Raw genomic sequence first — 21164 nt, 5'->3', positions numbered from 1 at the left:
GTGCTCGTTGCTACATTGGGAAAAATCCCTCCTATTCCTAGTTTGTTGAGTGTCTTTAATCATGACAGGGTATTGGATTTTGTCAAATGCTTTTTCTGCATCTGTTGAGATGATGATGTGGATTTTTCCCTTTATTCTATTAATATAGTGTATTACATTGATTACTTTCCATTAGTTGAACCAACTTTGCATTCCTCAAATAAATCTCACTTACTCATGGTATATAATTCTTTTTCCATTATTTCTCGAGGGCACAGATTTTACTTTTACTTCTTTTTTTTTTTTTTTTTTTTTTTTTTTTTAAACATCTTTATTGAAGTATAATTGCTTTACAATGGTGTGCTAGCTTCTGCTTTACAACAAAGTGAATCAGTTACACATATACATATGTTGCCATATCTCTTCCCTCTTGCATCTCCCTCCCTCCCACCCTCCCTATCCCACCCCTCTAGGTGGTCACAAAGCACCGAGCTGATCTCCCTGTGCTATGCGGCTGTTTCCCACTAGCTATCTATTTTACATTTGGTAGTGTATATATGTCCATGACACTCTCTCACCCTGTCACATCTCACCCCTCCCCCTCCCCATATCCTCAAGTCCATTCTCTAGTAGGTCTGTGTCTTTATTCCCATCTTGCCACTAGGTTCTTCATGACCTCTTTTTTTTTTTTTTTTTTCCCTTAGATTCCATATATATGTGTTAGCATACTGTATTTGTTTTTCTCTTTCTGACTTACTTCACTCTGTATGACAGACTCTAACTCCATCCACCTCATTACAAATACCTCCATTTCATTTCTTTTTATGGCTGAGTAATATTCCATTGTATATATGTGCCACATCTTCTTTATCCATTCATCCGATGATGGACACCTAGGTTGCTTCCATGTCCTGGCTATTGTAAACAGAGCTGCAATGAATATTTTGGTACATGACTCTTTCTGAATTATGGTTTTCTCAGGGTATATGCCCAGTAGTGGGATTGCTGGGTCATATGGTAGTTCTATTTTTAGTTTTTTAAGGAACCTCCATACTGTTCTCCATAGTGGTTGTATCAATTTACATTCCCACCAACAGTGCAAGAGTGTTCCCTTTTCTCCACACCCTCTCCAGCATTTATTGTTTCTAGATTTTTTGATGATGGCCATTCTGACCGGTGTGAGATGATACCTCATTGTAGTTTTGATTTGCATTTCTCTAATGATTAATGATGTTGAGCATTCTTTCATGTGTCTGTTGGCAATCTGTATCTCTTCTTTGGAGAAATGTCTATTTAGGTCTTCTGCCCATTTTTGGATTGGGTTGTTTGTTTTTTTGTTATTGAGCTGCATGAGCTGCTTGTAAATCTTGGAGATTAATCCTTTGTCCGTTGCTTCATTTGCAAATATTTTCTCCCATTCTGAGGGTTGTCTTTTGGTCTTGTTTATGGTTTCCTTTGCTGTGCAAAAGCTTTTAAGTTTCATTAGGTCCCATTTGTTTATTTGTGTTTTTATTTCCATTTCTCTAGGACCTGGGTCAAAAAGGATCTTGCTGTGACTTATGTCATACAGTGTTCTGCCTATGTTTTCCTCTAAGAGTTTGATAGTGTCTGGCCTTACACTTAGGTCTTTAATCCATTTTGAGTTTATTTTTGTGTATGGTGTTAGGGAGTGTTCTAATTTCATACTTTTACATGTACCTGTCCAATTTTCCCAGCACCACTTATTGAAGAGGCTGTCTTTTCTCCACTGTATATGCTTGCCTCCTTTATCAAAGATAAGGTGACCATATGTGCATGGGCTTATCTCTGGGCTTTCTATCCTGTTCCATTGATCTATATTTCTGTTTTTGTGCCAGTACCAAACTGTCTTGATTACTGTAGCTTTGTAATATAGTCTGAAGTCAGGGAGCCTGATTCCTCCAGCTCCATTTTTCGTTCTCAAGATTGCTTTGGCTATTCGGGGTCTTTTGTGTTTCCATACAAATTGTGAAATTTTTTGTTCCAGTTCTGTGAAAAATGCCAGTGGTAGTTTGATAGGGATTGCATTGAATCTGTAGATTGCTTTGGGTAGCAGAGTCATTTTCACAATGTTTATTCTTCCAATCCAAGAACATGGTATATCTCTCCATCTATTTGTATCATCTTTAATTTCTTTCATCAGTGTCCTATAATTTTCTGCATACAGGTCTTTTGTCTCCTTAGGTAGGTTTATTCCTAGGTATTTTATTCTTTTTGTTGCAATGGTAAACGGGAGTGTTTTCTTAATTTCACTTTCAGATTTTTCATCATTAGTATACAGGAATGCAAGAGATTTCTGTGCATTAATTTTGTATCCTGCTACTTTACCAAATTCATTGATTAGCTCTAGTAGTTTTCTGGTAGCATCTTTTGGATTCTCTATGTATAGTATCATGTCATCTGCAAACAGTGACAGCTTTACTTCTTCTTTTCCGATTTGGATTCCTTTTATTTCTTTTTCGTCTCTGATTGCTGTGGCTAACACTTCTACTTTTACTTCTTTATATCACCCAGAGCACTCAAACAGTACTATACTTGGATCCAAAATTAGTGCCCAAGATATGCAATAATCATTATGATTACCATAATAACCAACATTAACATGAGCACAAGGTGATGACAGTCTGAACTAGAATGATAGATCCAAATGATAAACCTCATTTAAAGAATAAGATAAAAATTAGAGACTATTGGCCATAGGGAATTATAAAATTTCCTAATATTGTTGAATAATCCTTATATTCCTGGAATAAGCCTTGTTTGGTCAAGATCTTCTCTTCTTTATTTTTAAGAAAATGTTATTAAAAAGAACATAGCCACAGGAAGAAAAAATTTATCTTAACTGGCCAGCTTGTTGAAGAGTCAAAGTAAAACACGCGTGTAACCAGTAGACGGATCAAGAAGCAGAATATTGTCAGCACCCCATAAGGCCCCCCTCATGCCCCATCTCAATTACTATCCCCCACCACCCAACAAGGATAACCACTGTCCTAACTTCTAACACCACTGATTAGTTTTGCCTGCTTTTAAACCTTTATGTAAAATGAATAATAGGCTATTTCACTCCACACTGTATTTGTGAGATTCAACCATACCCTTCCATGTAGTTGTTGGTTGTTCCTTCTCCTTGGTGGATAATTTCCGTTTTTTGAATATGCTACAATTTATTAATCCATTCTAATGTTACTGGGCATCTGGGTGGCTCTAGTTTAGAAATATTATAAATAGTGCTGCCATGAATACTCAGTGAATATTTTGTACATGTCTCTTGGTGGATCTAGGTACCTTTTCTATTGGTATATACTCAGGATAGAATTGCTGTCCTGAAGATCCTTCACAAAGATTTTTTTCTATTCATTACAAGAGAGACAATTTTATTTTTTTAAATGAACCTTTAAATACAGTGTTATTATTTTCCTCATTCCAGGAACATGTAATTTCTTAAGTAAATTTATTAGCCTATATGTCATGCTTTATTCTGGAATTATCTGTAACTACACCAACCAATACAGTAGTCATTAACCATATAAAGTTATTGAGCATCTGACATGCACTCTAAGAGTAAAATACACAATAACTTTGAAGACTTAGTAAAAAACAAAGTTTATAATATCTCATTAATAATTTAAAAATATTCACTACAAGTTGTAATGGTAGTATTTTAGATATACTGGGTTAAAGAAAACATTATATAAAAGTATATTATTAAAATTAATTTCACATGTTTCTTTTTTTAATGTGGCTCCTAGAAAATTTTAAATTACAGAAGTGGCTCCCAATTATATTTCTATCAAACAGTGCTGGTCTATACTATGTAATTAAATAAATGGATAAGGATTGTCTTAAAATTTTATATGTACATCGCTGAAAGTTCTTTTTGACAAAGATCATGCTTTAGGCTACTTTGTACCCTCCAGTTTTGGCACATTGCCGGTACATGCTTGATAGTTAATAAGTACTTCTTAACTGTTAAACTTTATTTTCTGTTTCTTAGGTTAAAATTCCACATTGCTTAGCTACATGATGATAATTTTTGTAAAAGAACAAGAAAAGATAATGGCAAAAATCTGCATGGAAACTGAAAGAGTAGGAATTAGGTATGAAAAATATTACTTGGCGAGATTTTGATACTTCTTTCACTCAAAACAACTTTCTTGAATTGTAATTCTTTGTAGATTACATGAAGTTTATGTTATGCTTAGTGCAACATGTATAAACAAAGTATTTTAAAAGAGTGAATCCATTTTTATAGTAACAGGGACTTTTTTTTTTTTTTTAAACATCTTTATTGAAGTATAATTGCTTTACAATGGTGTGTTAGCTTCTGCTTTATAACAAAGTGGATCAGTTATACTTATACATATGTTCCCATATCTCTTCCCTCTTGCATCTCCCTCCCTCCCACCCTCCCTATCCCACCCCTCTAGGTGGTCACAAAGCACCGAGCTGATCTCCCTGTGCTATGCGGCTGCTTCCCACTAGCTATCTATTTTACATTTGGTAGTGTATATATGTCCATGACACTCTCTCACCCTGTCACATCTCACCCCTCCCCCTCCCCATATCCTCAAGTCCATTCTCTAGTAGGTCTGTGTCTTTATTCCCATCTTGCCACTAGGTTCTTCATGACCTTTTTTTTCCCCTTAGATTCCATATATATGTGTTAGCATACTGTATTTCTTTTTCTCTTTCTGACTTACTTCACTCTGTATGACAGACTCTAACTCCATCCACCTCATTACAAACACCTCCATTTCATTTCTTTTTATGGCTGAGTAATATTCCATTGTATATATGTGCCACATCTTCTTTATCCATTCATCCGATGATGGACACCTCGGTTGCTTCCATGTCCTGGCTATTGTAAACAGAGCTGCAATGAATATTTTGGTACATGACTCTTTCTGAATTATGGTTTTCTCAGGGTATATGCCCAGTAGTGGGATTGCTGGGTCGTATGGTAGTTCTATTTTTAGTTTTTTAAGGAACCTCCATACTGTTCTCCATAGTGGCTGTATCAATTTACATTCCCACCAACAGTGCAAGAGTGTTCCCTTTTCTCCACACCCTCTCCAGCATTTATTGTTTCTAGATTTTTTGATGATGGCCATTCTGACTGGTGTGAGGTGATACCTCATTGTAGTTTTGATTTGCATTTCTCTAATGATTAATGATGTTGAGCATTCTTTCATGTGTCTGTTGGCAATCTGTATATCTTCTTTGGAGAAATGTCTATTTAGGTCTTCTGCCCATTTTTGGATTGGGTTGTTTGTTTTTTTGTTATTGAGCTGCATGAGCTGCTTGTAAATCTTGGAGATTAATCCTTTGTCAGTTGCTTCATTTGCAAATATTTTCTCCCATTCTGAGGGTTGTCTTTTGGTCTTGTTTATGGTTTCCTTTGCTGTGCAAAAGCTTTTAAGTTTCATTAGGTCCCATTTGTTTATTTGTGTTTTTATTTCCATTTCTCTAGGACCTGGGTCAAAAAGGATCTTGCTGTGATTTATGTCATAGAGTGTTCTGCCTATGTTTTCCTCTAAGAGTTTGATAGTGTCTGGCCTTACACTTAGGTCTTTAATCCATTTTGAGTTTATTTTTGTGTATGGTGTCAGGGAGTGTTCTAATTTCATACTTTTACATGTACCTGTCCAATTTTCCCAGCACCACTTATTGAAGAGGCTGTCTTTTCTCCACTGTATATGCTTGCCTCCTTTATCAAAGATAAGGTGACCATATGTGCGTGGGCTTATCTCTGGGCTTTCTATCCGTAACAGGGACTTTTACTTGCTAAAAGTAATCGATTTCTCCCCCTCTCTCTCTCTCTCTCTCTTTTGTTTTCTCCCCATTGGCAAAGTACTGTGAAACACTACCTAGTTATAAAGAAGTGGCACAACTACAGATTGATTATTCATTTCACTGGATATTATCCGAATGAAGAATTGTGATCACTGCCACAAGCCAAAGTAGCCAAGTCCTGCTTAGAGAATTGCTAAATATGATCGTTTCTTGAATTATAATTTTTGCATTATGTAGACTCTGAAAGATATAAAATACTACCTCTCAGCTTTCTTCTAGTGAGAAAAAATTAGTCCTCAAACGGATGGTGGGATCACCTTAAACTTCATGTAACATGAGAAACCTTGACGAATCAGACCTTTGTTGAAGAGTAATCTTTTGGTGGTAGGGAACAGAGACTCATTCGAAGTCACACCCAAAGTCATAGGTGTTTATTGTGAAAGGGTAACTAGAACGCTCTTTGGGAAGTGGCGGGATCCAGTGCAGCCCTAAGGACCTGGATACTCATATCTTCCTGGGGAGCAGGTCTTTGTTGTTCTTAATATACCACTGGGTCTCAGCTTCCCATAGAGGCACTTCTACCACTTCTACCCCCATCCACCTTCTACTTCATCTTTGGTTTTTGCTTACTCCAGTGTTTGCTTTGTGGCGGCCCATTTTCTCTACTTCTGCCTCAGGCCCTCTCAGCTTCAGCCTTCCTGTCAGATAGCTCATTCTCTGTATTCTCCCCTTTCCATTTCCAAGGGAGAATCTGATTGGCTTACGGCCCATTTTCTCTACTTCTGCCTCAGGCCCTCTCAGCTTCAGCCTTCCTGTCAGATAGCTCATTCTCTGTATTCTCCCCTTTCCATTTCCAAGGGAGAATCTGATTGGCTTATCTAATGATCCGAGTCCCGGTTTGGTGAGGACTGTTTGTTCCAGGTCACCTCTTAGGGTGATGGCCAGTTTATGGACTGTGTCTCTTGGGTCACATGACCACTCTTAATCCAATCAGCTACGGCGGGGCGGGGCGGGGCGGGGCGGGGCGGGGGGGAGAAATTTGGGGGCAGTTATTTGTGCAACCTTTGTCCTAGGAATAGTTTGGGTCAGTTCTCTCAGCAGGGTCTCGGTTTCCTTTTTGAAGGGACGCCAGGTACAGCAAACATGTCACACACATACACAAACACACTGATCAAAACAAGAGTTACTAAAATAAAGGATGCATGAATAAAATGATTGAATTATGCGGTTACATGTAGGAAATAATAAAGAGGGGAAGAAATCTATATTGACCGGGACCAAGAATTAGCTTTGTCCAACTAAAGTTTCTTCGCAGTAGAACAAATTGGTTTTCAAACATGAATTTTCTTTTGCAAAACTGACCATCCTGTTGTCACGTCTGTAGCTTTCTGAAGGCTCCTGCTCCTGGCTTACGTTCCTCCTAGGAGACCTCAGCATTCAGCACGTTGGGGACGCTTTGTTTCCTAAGTTAAGAGAGAGATCCTGGCAGGAAGTCAACGTCCAGGATCAGATGCTGGGGTTGAAGATCCCTGGCTCCGAGCGGCGCGTGGGGAAAGGCGGCGGTAATCGAAGCTGTGGGCGCGTTTTCCTAGAAGCCTCCAGCGCTCCGCCACCTGTCTGGAGTCTGCCCCCGTCTCGGGCATCTCCTCTCCTGAGTTTCCTCCTCATAGACTTGTCCCTGGGAGTGTGGGCGGCCGCATTCCTGAGCACCGAAACTCTCACCCCCCTCCCCCCGCTAGCCTTCCTCCTCCTGCACACCAGCCTTTCTTTTCTGCCTCAGTCACTTCCTTCCTCAGCTTCTTCCTCCCCAGTGTGTTGAAGAAGATAACCAGCCCGCGCCGACGCAGCCCCAGTTTTCTCGGAAAAGAAAAGGAGGCGGAGAGGTGAGTGATTGCCCTGGGAAGATGTGGCCAGGTAGGTATGAAGGATGGACGGGGGTAGCCGGTGGAGGCCAAGCAGCCGGGGGGATCGTGGGCTGCGGGTGGAGAGCCGGGACCGGGAGGGGGCTAAGACGCCTGGAGGGTATAACTGACCTTGGGCTGAGCGGGTGCGGGGGACCGGGTGGGCGCGCCCCTGCGCCCCCCAACTCTCCAGCGGACTTCCGCCCTCGGCTCACGTGACATTTTGCCGACCGGGGGCGAACAGGGCAGGGAGACCCGCAGCGTTTAAAGATTTTTACCGCGGAGCAACGTGTCCGCTTTGCGCTTGGGGAGCGAGTTCCGCAGAGCTGAGCGGGGACGGGCTGGGAGTGAGGGGACAGGCTCCCCCGAGGAATCTGGTGGCTTCAGGGCAGTGGACTCTGCGGCGCCGGCGGCGGGTGCGGATCTGTACGCTCCCGATTCTGTGTGCGGCGTGGGTGGTAGTGAGGGGACACCAGCGACTCGGGGAGCCCGGGGCTGGGTCCGTTTGCGTCGCTCGGTTTGGGCGCTCGCTCTCGGGGCGCGCCGGGGGCGCACCGACAGCCGGGGAGCGCGGGCAGGCGGCGCTGGCGCGAGACTCTCGGAGACAAAGGCTTCCGGAATGCGGTTCTTCCTGGGGAGGTCGCCCGGGAGCCAGCCGTGCACCCCGGAGCAGGGGGCCGAACCCCGCGCTCCCCAGCTCTGCACTGGTACCGGTGGTGACCGTGTGATGGCCCGCTGGGGACAGGGTTTTGGGACCCCTTCCGGGCCAGCTCCCAAACTTGGTGCAGGGATGACCAAATATGGAGTGTGTGCGCGCCTGCGAGGGGCAGGAAGGAACCCAGTCATTCTTTACCCGCACCAGCTGCTCGTCAGGGATTGTGAAGGAGGGCTGGGAAACGGTGGCCAGCTCCAGTGTGGAGAGGTGGCTCCTGATTCCAAGATGTCCCCACCCCAGTAGGCTTATTCCCTGACATTAGAAAATGTCTAGGTATTGCCTCCAAACTTAAAAACAAAAACAAAAAACCAACAAAGCAAAACAAAAAAGGAACCAACCACCCAAAGAAAAAAGCTATGAGAGTCCTTAAATATATTCCTAAGCGCATATTGATGGTGGAGCATTTCAGCATATGGCCCAGATGGCCCAGTGCTCCCACATTCCGCTTTCTTTGTGATTCCCACGCACAGTGCATAATTGGATTCTGTCTCAATTAGAGGGCCCGACTAGCATCTGCCATCGCCTTCCCCTGAGCCTCCCACTGAGGGGCTCTTTCTTTCCCTTAGACTTGCTCTGCCCATGGCCTCTCATTGTTCTTGATCTTGCTGCTTAACACCAGTCCCAGGCTTCTGTCCTTATAAAATGTCATGGGCCTTCCAAGGATTGTGCAACAGAGTATTTTATACTCCTTTGTCCTCATTAAATAATCAAAGACGTAAACCATGCCAAATTATGTATGCTAGCAATAGTTTCTAAGCCTGTTATTCTCCTACTCGGAAGGGTCAGTGCAGGGAACCTTTCTTTCTTTGTAAGTGTCTGCCTTAGTAAGTACTCAGCATGTAATATTTCACACAAATACAACCCACTGCTATATTTAGTGCAGTTGGCATAATAACTAACAACAACAAAAAAAAATTTTAAAAAAAGGAGAAGAGCCAGAATGATGCAGTAGAAATGGCATTTAATTGTGGGGAAAGCCCCTCGGAGTCAGTTTCATCATCCATAAAATGGGGATAAATAATATTACTTCGTAAGGTTCTTAGGTTTACGTGAATTAATGCAGATAAGGAGCCTCAGGTGTAATTAATTACAAAGAAATTCTGGTTGCCTTCCTGTCTTAAAATTGGATGAACATACATCTGCCTAATGTGATCCAGGAATTCACACTACTTAAGGGCGGGATTTCCTCTTTGAGTTTCATTATTAAAGGAGAATTAGGTCTGAAGTGTGTGGCTGGTGGGGGGTGGAAGGAGTGGAAAATGATGTTAAAGAGATAAATACTCAGGGTGGGAGGAAATCAAAGCATCTGAGAATTGGAAAGGACTGTAATCCCCTTGGACATTTCCCTTTCTGTTTTGTCCAATGTGGGCTGATTTCTTCATCAACCCTCACAGATCCATACTACTACTGCAAACTTTATTCACTGTTAGACCGTTTTGATTGTTAGAGAAATTTTGTCTCATATGGCTTTCAAATCTGCCTTTCTGTTCCATCTATCCATCCTACCCAATAGAGCAACACAAAATAAGACTATTCACATAAGTACATAAAAGGAGCTTTAATTTTTAAAAAATAGCAGCAGGTCTTCTCTAGGCTAACTTTAAAAGTCAAGATTCTTTAGAGTACAAGTGACAGAAACTTAAGCAAACTAGCCCAAGCCAAACCAGGAAAGATTGGTTCATGTAACTGGAAAGTCCAAGGTCATATGCAGACTCAATCATTATTATGTGGCTGGATTTTTCTTTGTGTCAGCTTTATTCCTGGCAGGCTCTTTTCACATGGTAGCCATTTATATAGGGACTGTGAACTTATACCTTAAAACCCAGTAGGAAAGTGTCTTTTTACTAGTAGTTCTGGCAAAATTCATGGGCTGAACACATTGTTCAGGATGGGATCACCTATCCTATGTCCCAAACCAATTATTCTGACTTTGAACCACTCCTGGAGTCCAGGGTGAGGCTCTACCCAAGATACATGGGTTTAGAGTAAGGAAGGAAAGGCTCTATCCAAACAAACATTAGACTGCTGGTGCCAGAAGGCGGAATGGGTGCTGAGCAGGGAAATATAACAGCTGTCCACCACACTGACATTAACAGGCTTTTTTCTTACCATTATTCTCATGGCATGTCTTTCAGTTGTGTCCTCTGGGTATGTTTTAGCTTTTTAGTGTCTCTCTTAAACTATCTTGAATTGAATATAATGTTATAATTTCACCAACACAAAGTTCCCACATTTGGACACTATAATTTTTGATATTCAGTTTTATGTAGATGCATTAACCTAAGATGTTGCATTTTATTGCAGTGTAGGCTTCTTAAATTATAAGATTTACACGAAAGTGTAGCAGTGTAGCAGTGTAGTGGTGCTTTTATTATTACCTGATAGAAAATCTGGGGTCTTGATCAATATCATTTAAACATAGATGTCATTCTTGTTTTTTCAAAGCTACCGAGAATTAGTTACAATCTGTCTGAATAAAGTTTTTTCTTCCAAATCATCACCCCAGCGTAAACCATTCACACAGTCCCACTCTTTTATTTGATTTGGAAAACTTACGATTTGCAAACAGACTGAATTGATTCCTCTTTTGCCCAGCTGCTCACACTTTCCAACCCTCATGTTGCTGTTTTCACTGTAAATTACTGCCTTCCTATAGAAACTCATTCTTCTTCCTTTACTTCTATACTTTACTTCTTTGATCCAACAAGGTTGGGTTTCTCTCCTCCAGCTCTACCTGCACCTTCCTATTTCTTGCTGTGTTTGTCTCCTCCCACTTTCTGTAGGTGTTTGCCACGCCCCTTTACCTTTTCTGTCTGAGTGCACTTCCTCCCTCTCAGAGCTCCTCTCTGTTCCTTACATAAATCAGCAGCTCCATGGTGACAACACCCACAGATGTGGTTCCATCCCTTCTCATGTCTTTGCTCATTTTCCAGTCTGCAAACCAGTTATTTATTGAACTCCTGCTGTTGGTGCCAGACGTGGTCCAGCAGTGAGCATGACAGTCAGATCCCCGCATAGAGGAGCTCACTGTCTAGTGATAAAAACTAGTGAGAAGCTGGTCATTCCAATCAAGTGAAATGAAGAGGGCACACATGCTGTGGGAACACACACGGGAGAGCTCTCCTACCCCAGGGATTCAGGGAGGGCTTCCTGCAGGAAGTTATATCTCAGCTGGGACTGGACGTATGGAAGTTAGCCCCAAGAAAGAGGAATAGCCAGAGTCCGGGTTGAAGAAGAAACAGGATATGTGAAGGCTGGAGGTGTGAGAGTGAGGGGCATTTGAGGAATAAAAAGAAGCCCCATGGAACTGCAGCCTGGATTCAAGGGGGTAGATTTGAGGCGGCTGGAATGGTGGAATGGTGGAATGGTGGGCAGAGCCCAGCCCATGGAGGACCTCATGAGCCAAGGGGTTTCTCACAGCCGCTGTTAGTCCTGAACTCCTTATCCAAAGATGAATGGTTTTCATCACAGTCTCTCCATTACAGTCAGGTTGCACTGGGCACTGCTGGAGGAAGGGACCCAGAAGTCATCATTGCGCTGACCCCATGGTATTAAAATTGCCTTGGATCCACCTGGATCCACCTTCCTTGCTGGACCGCAGGCTCCCGGAGGGGATGGACTGTGTTGGTTTATCCTGGTACCACCAGCTTCTAGCTTAGGGCCTGCCCCAAGTGTGCTGCGGTTTTGTTTTGTTTTTTGCTTCTGTGCTTTTGTATATACTCTTCCCTGTGCCTAGAACATCCTTTCCCAACTGTCTACTGGCCACTCCTCCCCAGTGACGAAAACTTCTGTGGCTTCCTCCTTTGTGTTCCCTTAATGCCTTGGACCCACCACTAAAAGAGTGCTTTCTTGTCACATTGCTATTCATTCCAGGCCTCTCTCTGCTTCTGGATAGTGAGTTCCCTGAGGGCAGGTCCTGTGTCACTCACCTTTGTATTTTTGGTGCCCAGAGCCTGGGCTTAGAGTTCATAGTGGGTGCAAGGAGAATGGCTTCATTCTGCCCAGTAGACTGTGTAGAAGAAGAGTGAGATCAGCCCAGAGGGGCAGTGATAAAATTGGGGAAATGGAGGTACTCTAGGGCCGGGTACATCATGCAAGTATTTTTAGGAAGAGGGCCACAGTAAATTAATAGCTACAAATGCTACATGAAAAAAAGAAAGGGCCCTTGAATTTTGCAAGGTGTGTTTAATGGAATGTAGAAACTGTAGTAATACACATGTATTTTTTTCTCCCTCAGGCAGCAATGAATGTGGATCACGAAGTTAACCTCTTAGTGGAGGAAATTCATCGTCTGGGTTCAAAAAGTAAGTATTATAACATGGATACAGTATTTCTTCTGAGTTTGTATTAGAGCAGGTAGGACTAACTTTTAGAGGCATATGAAGGGATCACCTAGGGATTCAGGACACAGTTATGGCAGCTCTTCTGTCAGCCTCAGGTGATAACTGCTCTCAGCCCTGAAGTGATTTCTGGAGACACAGAGCCACTGAGGTATTGTGTTTCTTATACAAAGAATGGCTGAGATATTTCATTATCCTTTGAATGGAAAGAAAATTGCTGTGCTTCTGTAACCTAGCTGCATTGAAATCTTGTAATTAAATCGTGTTCAAATTTTTATCTGTCACACTATTAAAATTCATTTTTTTCTGCTTTACCCTGCCACCATTTTGCAAATTGCCAAATGACTAGGGACTCGGATTGAAATTTTAATAAATTGTCTTTATTTTCTCCAAGTTTTTGAGTTTTGTCTAATCAGGTGTTTATGTGTATATAACTAAAAGAACCCATCCTTCAGGTAGTTTTCTTTTAAAGTTAGCTTTCCCCCTAGTAGCATATAAGCAGCTATTGTGAAATTTGCGACATGTAAAATTGGTAGTATTAGTGTCCTTTTCCTAAGTTGTAATGAAAGCAACTGTTATGCTTGTAGCTGTAAGTATTTCGTGCATCTCAGACCAGACATACAAGAGTTTGGGGAGCATTTCGAAAATTGTAAGAGCAGTAGATACATTCAGCAACAACTGGGATAATGGAACCCAAAGTTTTAAAATTACATCATATAAGTGAAAAACAACTTTAAAAAGTACCTTGAAAGAGTTGCTTGTCATTATAGCTTGATTCTTCTTACTTATAGCTCTGTCTACTTATGAATCACAAATCATTTGAAATAACAAGAGGTACCTTGAATATTCCATTAAGCCATTAGTATCAAATGTCCCCTGTAGTTTTCTGTTGCTGATGTAACAGTACTATAAACTTTGTGACATGAAGCAACACATTTAATATCTTTTTTAAAAAATATATTTTTTTGAAGTGTAGTTGATTTACAACATTGTATTAATTTCTTCTGTACAGCAAAGTGATTCAGTTATATATATGTATATATATTCTTTTTCATATTCTTTTCCATTATGGTTTATCACAGGATATTGAAATAGTTCCCTGTGCTATACAGTAGGACCTTGTTGTTTACCCATTCTATATACAATAGTTTGCATCTGCTAACCCCAAACTCCCAATCCATTCCTCCCCCATATACCCTCCCACTTGGCAACTACAAGTCTGTTCTCTATGTCTGTGAGTCTGTTTCTGTTTTGTAAATAAGTTCATTTGTGTCATATTTTAGATTCTACATATAAGTGATATCATATGGTATTTGTCTTTCTCTTTCTGACTTACTTCACTTAGTATGATAATCTCTAGGTCCATCCATGTTGCTGCAAATGGCATTATCTCATTCTTTTTTTATGGCCGAGTAGTATTCCATTGTATATATGTTCCACATCTTCTTTATCCATTCACCTGTCAATAGACATTTTGGTTGCTTCCATGTCTTGGCTACTGTGAATAGTGCTGCTATGATCATAGAGGTGCATGTATCCTTTTGAATTATAGTTTTGTCCACATTTAATATCTCAGTGGTCATGTAGGTTGGGAGTCTGTCTCAGTCTGTTTGGGCTGCTATAACAAAATACCCTGAACTGGGTGACTTATAAACAGCAGAATTAATTGCTCATAGTTCTGAAGGCTGGAGGTCCAAGATCAGGGTGCCAGCATGGTCAGCTTGGAGTCCTCTTCCAGGTCTCAGACTTCTTGTATCTTCTCATGGTGAAAGAGGCTAGGGATCTCTTTGCAGCCTTTTTATCTATCTATCTATCTATCATTGTGGTAACATTGGTTTATAAGATTGTGTAAGTTTCATGTGATACAACACAGCATGCTCTTCTGTTTGGTTTGGTTTGTTCATTTATTTTGGGGGTTTTGTTTGTTTGTTTTTTATATTCCACATATGAGTGAAATCATATGGCATTTGTCTTTCTCTGTCCGACTTATTTCACTTAGCATAATACCCTCAAGGTGCATCCATGTTGTCACAAATAGCAAGATTTCATCTTTTTTTTATGGCTGTTGAAATCTTGCAGCCTCTTTTATAAGACATTAATCCTTATGACTCATGACTTTACACCCTTACACCCCCCCCATGACTTTGGCACCTCCCTAAGGCCCCATCTACTAATATCATTACCTTGTGGGGTTAGGATTTCCACATATGAATTTTGGAAGAACACAGCCATTCAGACCACAGCAGAGTCTGATAAAGGTCACCTGGGCTAAAATCAAGGTGTTGGCAGGGCGCATTCCTTTCTGGAAGCTCTGGAGAATCTGTTTCCTAGCCTTTTTTCTAGCTTCCAGAGGCAGTCTGCCTTCCTCGGCTCATGGTTCCCTTTCTCCATCCTCAGCTTGCTAAGTTCTCACATTGCATCACTCTAATCAAACACATGAACAATCTTTCCTAATCCCATTCTTCTCCCAACCACTTCACCATATTCACTCGATGGAAGTTCGGTGAGTCTTTTTATTTATTTGTTCATTTGTTTATTTATTTTTGGCTGCATTGGGTCTTCATTGCTGGGCGCGGGCTTTCTCTAGTTGTGCTGAGAGGGGGCTACTCTTCGCTGTGGTGAGCAAGCTTCTCATTGCAGTGGCTTCTCTTGTTGCGGAGCACGGGCTCTAGGCGATCAGGCTTCAGTAGTTGTGGCACGTGGGCTCAGTAGTTGTGGCCCACGGGCTTAGTTGCTCCACGGCATGTGGGATCTTTCCGAACCAGGGATCGAACCCATGTCCCCTGAATTGGCAGGCGGATTCTTAACCACTGCGCCACCAGGGAAGTCCCTCAGTGAGTCTTATTTTCGATAGTGATGCCCCTACCTGTGTTCCTCATTTCTACATTCTCAGTTTTTCCTGAGCTCTGTGACGAGCTCTGTCACTCTTGGGAGTAGTACTATTGTTTGGATTGTTAAAGATATTAAAGATGTATTTCCAAAGATTTGTCGGGTTTTCATATTAGATCTTTCTCCATGTCAGCTTAGTGTTTGTTGGTCAGATTCAATTGCATTTAAAAGTCTAACCTCTATATCCCTAGCACAGTGTTATTATTTGCTAAGGCAAACTGAACCTGCACTTCAAAATGAGCAGCTTTACAAACTAGATGACTACGAAGTAATTATCCTAACTTCTATAAGGATGAAAATATTTTGAACATTGCAACTTCACTAGGCCTCCTTGACTTACCTGTTCCTGGTAATAGATGACTTTTAAGTTGGAAAGCATCTATGGAGATATGTTATCTACTGACAGGTTATGGTTATTTATGTTGTGTCTGGAATAATTTTGACTAATCTATGATTTAGATTAATCATATTTAGACTAATCTAAATATGATGTATTAGCCGAAGTTGGAGATTGATGAATTTAGTTTTACCTGTTTCTTTTAAAATAAAGTTCTTTAAAGTCTCTCATTTTTCATCCTGTAGAAAAGAATTAAGTGGATAAAGATTATTTGGAGATTTAAACTCCTTCGTTTAACAAATATTTCTTGAGTGCTGCCTTTGTGCTCAAGTGCTGGAGATGGGAAAATAAACAAAATTCCATCTCAGCCCTTGTGGGCCTCTTTAGGTATCGAGAAGACAGATAAACTGGAAACGTGTATTGGGAAGTGGTTAAGAGTGTGTGCTCTGGGGGACTTCCCTGGTGGCGCAGTGGTTAAGAATCCACCTGCCAATGCAGGGGACACGGGTTCAAGCCCTGATGCGGGAAGATCCCACATGTAGCGGAGCAACTAAGCCCGTGCGCCACAACTACTGAGCCTGCACTCTAGAGCCCGCGAGCCACAACTACTGAAGCCTGCGTGCCTAGAGCCCGTGCTCCGCAACAAGAGAAGCCACCGCAATGAGAAGCCCGCACACCACAACGAAGAGTAGCCCTCGCTCGCCGCAACTAGAGAAAGCCCGCGCGCAGCAACGAAAACCCAATGCAGCCAAAAATAAATAAATAAATAAATTTATTTTAAAAAAAGGAGTGTGTGCTCTGGAGTCAGACTCTGGGAATGAATCCTAGCTCTTCCGTATTCTTGCTGTGTGACCTTGGGCACATTTCTAAACTTTTCTGACTACTACTCTTTCAATGAGTATTGAAGACATTTGTTTTTCACACTTTAAAATCTCTAAAATAAGGACGTATTTTGTGATACATGGTGTGCTATTGTTAAATTGGAAGTTTAATTGGAACATAAAGTAATGGTGCTGTCTTGCAATCAATTGTGTCTTATCTTTGACAAAATGGTTCAGTGAGTTTTAATGATTGTAAAATGCATTGAACGGTTCAATAAATGCATTCAATGTTACTCAATAAATGTTAGCTATTATTAGTGTAATTGATGGTGAATGCTTTGACTGATATATACTCAATTTTATAAGAAGAGCTTTAATAGCTCGACTGAAGGAATCATGGATGACTTCTCAGAGAAGGTGACATTTGAGTCCATTTTTGAAGAAAAAAGAATTTAGCTAAAAAAGAGGGTCTAGGATGCTGGGTAGATGGCTCAATATGGGCAAAGTTACCAGGGGAGGTGACTCCTGTCACCTTGGGTAACACCAAGGTGCTAATTTTGACTGTATCACAAGGTGCATGGAACGTTATGGCAGGAATCAGGTGAGAGATGAGTGCAAGGGCCAGAGGATGGAGAGTCTTAATTGTGAGGCCATGGTCTTCACTTCAGTTTGAAGGTGATAGGGAGCTATTGAAAGATTAGAGTAGAAGAATATCAATTTAAGTTTGCATCATACAAAGTTTCTTCCCCATTTTAAATTCTGCATCAATGTAGAGGGTGTATTTGGGGTAAACATGGAGAAGGGGAAACTGATAAGGAGTCTTGCAGTTACCCACGTGAGAATCAGTTTGGGCCTGAACCAAGGAATTAATGAAGAGGAGAGGCTAGAGCAACAGAAGATACAAAGAAGGTGGCATCACCTGGACATTTGTCAGATTGAGGGGTGAGTGGGCAGGAGAACTCTGAGATTACAGCCAGGTTTCTGCCTTTGGTACCTTTAAAAACTTAACCTAAATTGAGAATTTACCATAGGCTGGCACTCTATAAAAGACTTTACCTATATTCCATCTTTTAATCCGTGCAATAACCCTGTGAGGGGTATTTTTACCCTCATAACTGCAACTCAGATTGCTTGAAGGACCTGCCAGGTTACCAGCAGCTGCGCTGATTCCTGTAATCAGTGAAAGATTCTCATTGCAAACAGAGGGTTGTGCAGCTAGAAGTTAAGAAATCAAACAGGTGCAGGAATTCCTTGCGGACCAGTGGTTAGAACTCTGAGCTTTCACTGCCGAGGGCGCAGGTTCAATCCCTGGTCGGGGAACTAAGATCCCGCAAGCCACGAGGCGCGGCCAAAACAAAAAAAAGGGAAATCAAACAGGTGCATCTTTGCTTTCCAGGCCAAGCATTCTCTGTTTTCCTTTACAAACTTATTTCCTTCTTCTTCTCCTCTTAGATGGTTTACTTGCAGTGAGTAAATTAGCCACTCTGATTACTGTTCTCCTAGACACTTGTTTCACCTGTGCCTAATGGCACATACCCCATTTCTCTCATTCGTAATTGAACCAATGTTAACTGATGAATGGATAAATAAAATGTATTATATCCATAAAAAAATAATTGAACCAATAATGATCATTGATCAGGTGCTTAGCATGCGCTGGGCACTGTGCTTTGTGCTTTAGAACTGTGTCCCCAACCTCACAGTGTGGGAGGTATTAAGATCCCCATTATACAGATGAGGAAACTGAGGCTTAGGGAGCTTACATAAAAGTTCTCAAGGCCAAACAGCTAGCAGATGGCCAGGATTTCAACTGAGGACTGTCAAGTTTTTTTAAAAAGCTCTGTGTTATACTCCCTTTAAAGTCCAGAACAGGTACTGCCCTTCATGAAGTCTTCCCTTCCCATTCTAGCCCAGTCATCTTGTTCTTGACATCCAATCACGTACTGCTTTGTGCTGTTGTTTTACTGTATGTTTATTTCCTTGTGGGAATGGAAGCCATTTCTTTGATAGCTAGAAAGTGATTCTATACTTCCTTCTCTCTGCCTCTAGTGCCCAGCACAGGGCTGCACCCACAGTAGGAGTTTACTAAGCTGAAGGCTATAAGCTCTAGCAGGGGAGCGCAGGAACTCAAGAACCCTTCTCACTGTGATGGCCATCTACTTGACAGGGGGCGCAGCTTTGGGAGGGAAGAACTTGGAGCAGTGCAGTAGGATGGGACTGGGTCAAGGGTTCAGCCAGGTAGATCAAAGGATACAGCCAACAGTTGGAAGGTGTCCTAGATTACCCTTTGAGACTTCAGTTGATTGACTTTTAGCCAAAGATCCACCTTTTGTTTACCTTAATTAAAAAAAACACTTTTTTTTAGAACAGTTTTAGATTTGCAATAAAATTGAGAGGAAGGTGTAGAGATTTTCCGTATACCGTCTGACCCCCACACATACATAGTCTCCCCCATTATCAACATCCCCCACCAGAGGGGTACCTTTGTTACAGTTGATGACTCTACATTGACATATCATTATCACCCAGAGTCCATGGTTTACATCACATTTCACTCTTGGTATTGTACATTCCGTGGGTTGACTAATGCTTAAGGACGTGTCTCCATCATTATAGTATCATAGAGTATCTTCACTGCTTTAAAAATTCTCTGTGCTCTGCCTGTTCATCTCTCCCGTATCCTAACCACTGAAAACCACTGATCTTTTTACTTAGTTTTCTCTTTTTCCATAGTTTTGCCTTTTCCAGGATATCCCATAGTTGGAATCATACAGCATGTAGCTTTTTCAGATCGCTTTCTTTCACTAAGTAATACATATTTAAGGTCCCTCCATGTTTTTCATGACTTGATAGCTCATTTCTTTTTAGTGTTTACCTTAACTTTTAAAATCTATATTAAAAACTGGCCTTCAAACTAGATAATCTAGGGATTCTGGTAAATAAAGATTTCTTCATTTTTAAGGTCACCACTCCTTCCCTGGGGCTTCTGCGCATGTTCAGAACACACTTAGAGAAACACTCTTCCTGAGCCGGGGTTTCTCTTGTACTTGTTATTTTTATCGATTCAACAACTAACAATTAAAAAATCGAAATTTAGACAGAGAGGAATTGTCCACTGTAGTGCTGTAACACATTCACTTTTTTTTTTTGCCACACCGTGTGGCATGCTGGATCTTAGTTCCCCGGCTAGGGAAACCAGGGATCGAACCTGCGTCCCCTGCAGTAGAAGCACGGAATCTTAACCACTGGACCTCCAGGGAAGTCCCACACATTCACTTTTTGTTACTGTTTCTTAGTTCTCTTCCACTCTCTATCCAGATGATACTGAAGCTAGGAGATGTACCATACATTGCATTTATTCTATCACTTTTTGAATCTGGCAAGAGGTTTCACTGAATTTTTGACTGTTGACTGTTAAACTGTAATCTTGGTTAACCTTCAGTTAGATGTTTATGAAAGATTATGTGTATCTGCCACACATGGTGGCAAGAAACAGACTTTGCATTGGCTAACCTTGTGTTTTCTCAAACTAGATGCTGATGGAAAATTAAGTGTGAAATTTGGGGTCCTCTTCCGAGATGACAAATGTGCCAATCTCTTTGAAGCACTGGTAGGAACTCTCAAAGCTGCAAAAAGAAGAAAGATGATTACGTACCCAGGAGAGCTACTTTTGCAAGGTGTTCATGATGATGTTGACATTATATTGCTGCAAGATTAATGTGGCTTGCATAGCTTTGTTTATTGTGGTGGTTTTTTTTTGTTTCTGGTAAACTGGAATATTACATCAAAGGACAAACATATTAGCATACTTAATGTATTTTTATAGAACTTTATAAACAAAAGGAGACTCATTTTAAAAGCCTGTCCTTTTTTATATCTTGAAAGCAAATTTATGTATTACACTGTAAAATAAACAAAACCTATTATTTTTCTCAGGAATCTGGCTGGAAAATGTAGGCAATGAGGCTTTTTTGGTGGGGATGCAAGAGTGTTTGTTTCATAAATCCTTCTTAGATAATTTCTACAGACATTTGACATTCTATGAAATCAAGAAGCAAACTTGAAGACCAGCTCCCACAATGAATGTAATGTTTATGTAATAAAAACATGTAACTCTCTTAAAATCACCTTATTGCCTTATTTTGTCATTTGAGATTTATGTATCTCTCAGAATCAAGTTTTTGCATCAAGATTAGGTAACTGCAGTAAAAGTTATCTTAATTTGAAGAAAAATTCTCTTAAAACTACAGAATTTAAAAAGTAGGGATGGTTAGTGTTATGATTTGGCCCTATAAAAAATATTAATTTTGATGCCTATATTGTGCTTGCCACTGGGTTAGGGGACATGCCCCCAAAAATGTAACCTAAAAA

The 21164-nt window shown here is 41.0% G+C and overlaps 1 protein-coding gene across 1 annotated transcript; it reads left to right on the top strand.

The window, feature by feature from the left end:
* Nucleotides 1–7302: 7302 nt before the first annotated feature.
* ABRACL (ABRA C-terminal like) lies at nucleotides 7303–20920 on the top strand. Its single transcript, XM_061207371.1, has 3 exons — nucleotides 7303–7673; nucleotides 12644–12710; nucleotides 20327–20920. The coding sequence occupies exons 2-3, from the start codon at nucleotides 12650–12652 to the stop codon at nucleotides 20509–20511; spliced, it is 246 nt and encodes an 81-aa protein (XP_061063354.1). The 5' UTR covers nucleotides 7303–7673; nucleotides 12644–12649; the 3' UTR covers nucleotides 20512–20920.
* Nucleotides 20921–21164: the final 244 nt, after the last annotated feature.

The sequence above is a fragment of the Eubalaena glacialis genome, chromosome 12 (assembly GCF_028564815.1).
Source record: "Eubalaena glacialis isolate mEubGla1 chromosome 12, mEubGla1.1.hap2.+ XY, whole genome shotgun sequence".
NCBI classification, from domain to species: domain Eukaryota; kingdom Metazoa; phylum Chordata; class Mammalia; order Artiodactyla; family Balaenidae; genus Eubalaena; species Eubalaena glacialis.
This window is presented reverse-complemented; position numbering and strand designations above follow the sequence as displayed.

What these genes read in the sequence shown, in the direction of transcription:
- ABRACL (XM_061207371.1), top strand. Translation starts at nt 12,650, where the DNA reads ATGAATGTGGATCACGAAGTTAACCTCTTAGTGGAGGAAATTCATCGT. An exon ending in TCATCGTCTGGGTTCAAAAA is followed by an intron (nt 12,711 to 20,326) that starts GTAAGTATTATA and finishes TTCTCAAACTAG; the next exon opens with ATGCTGATGGAAAATTAAGT.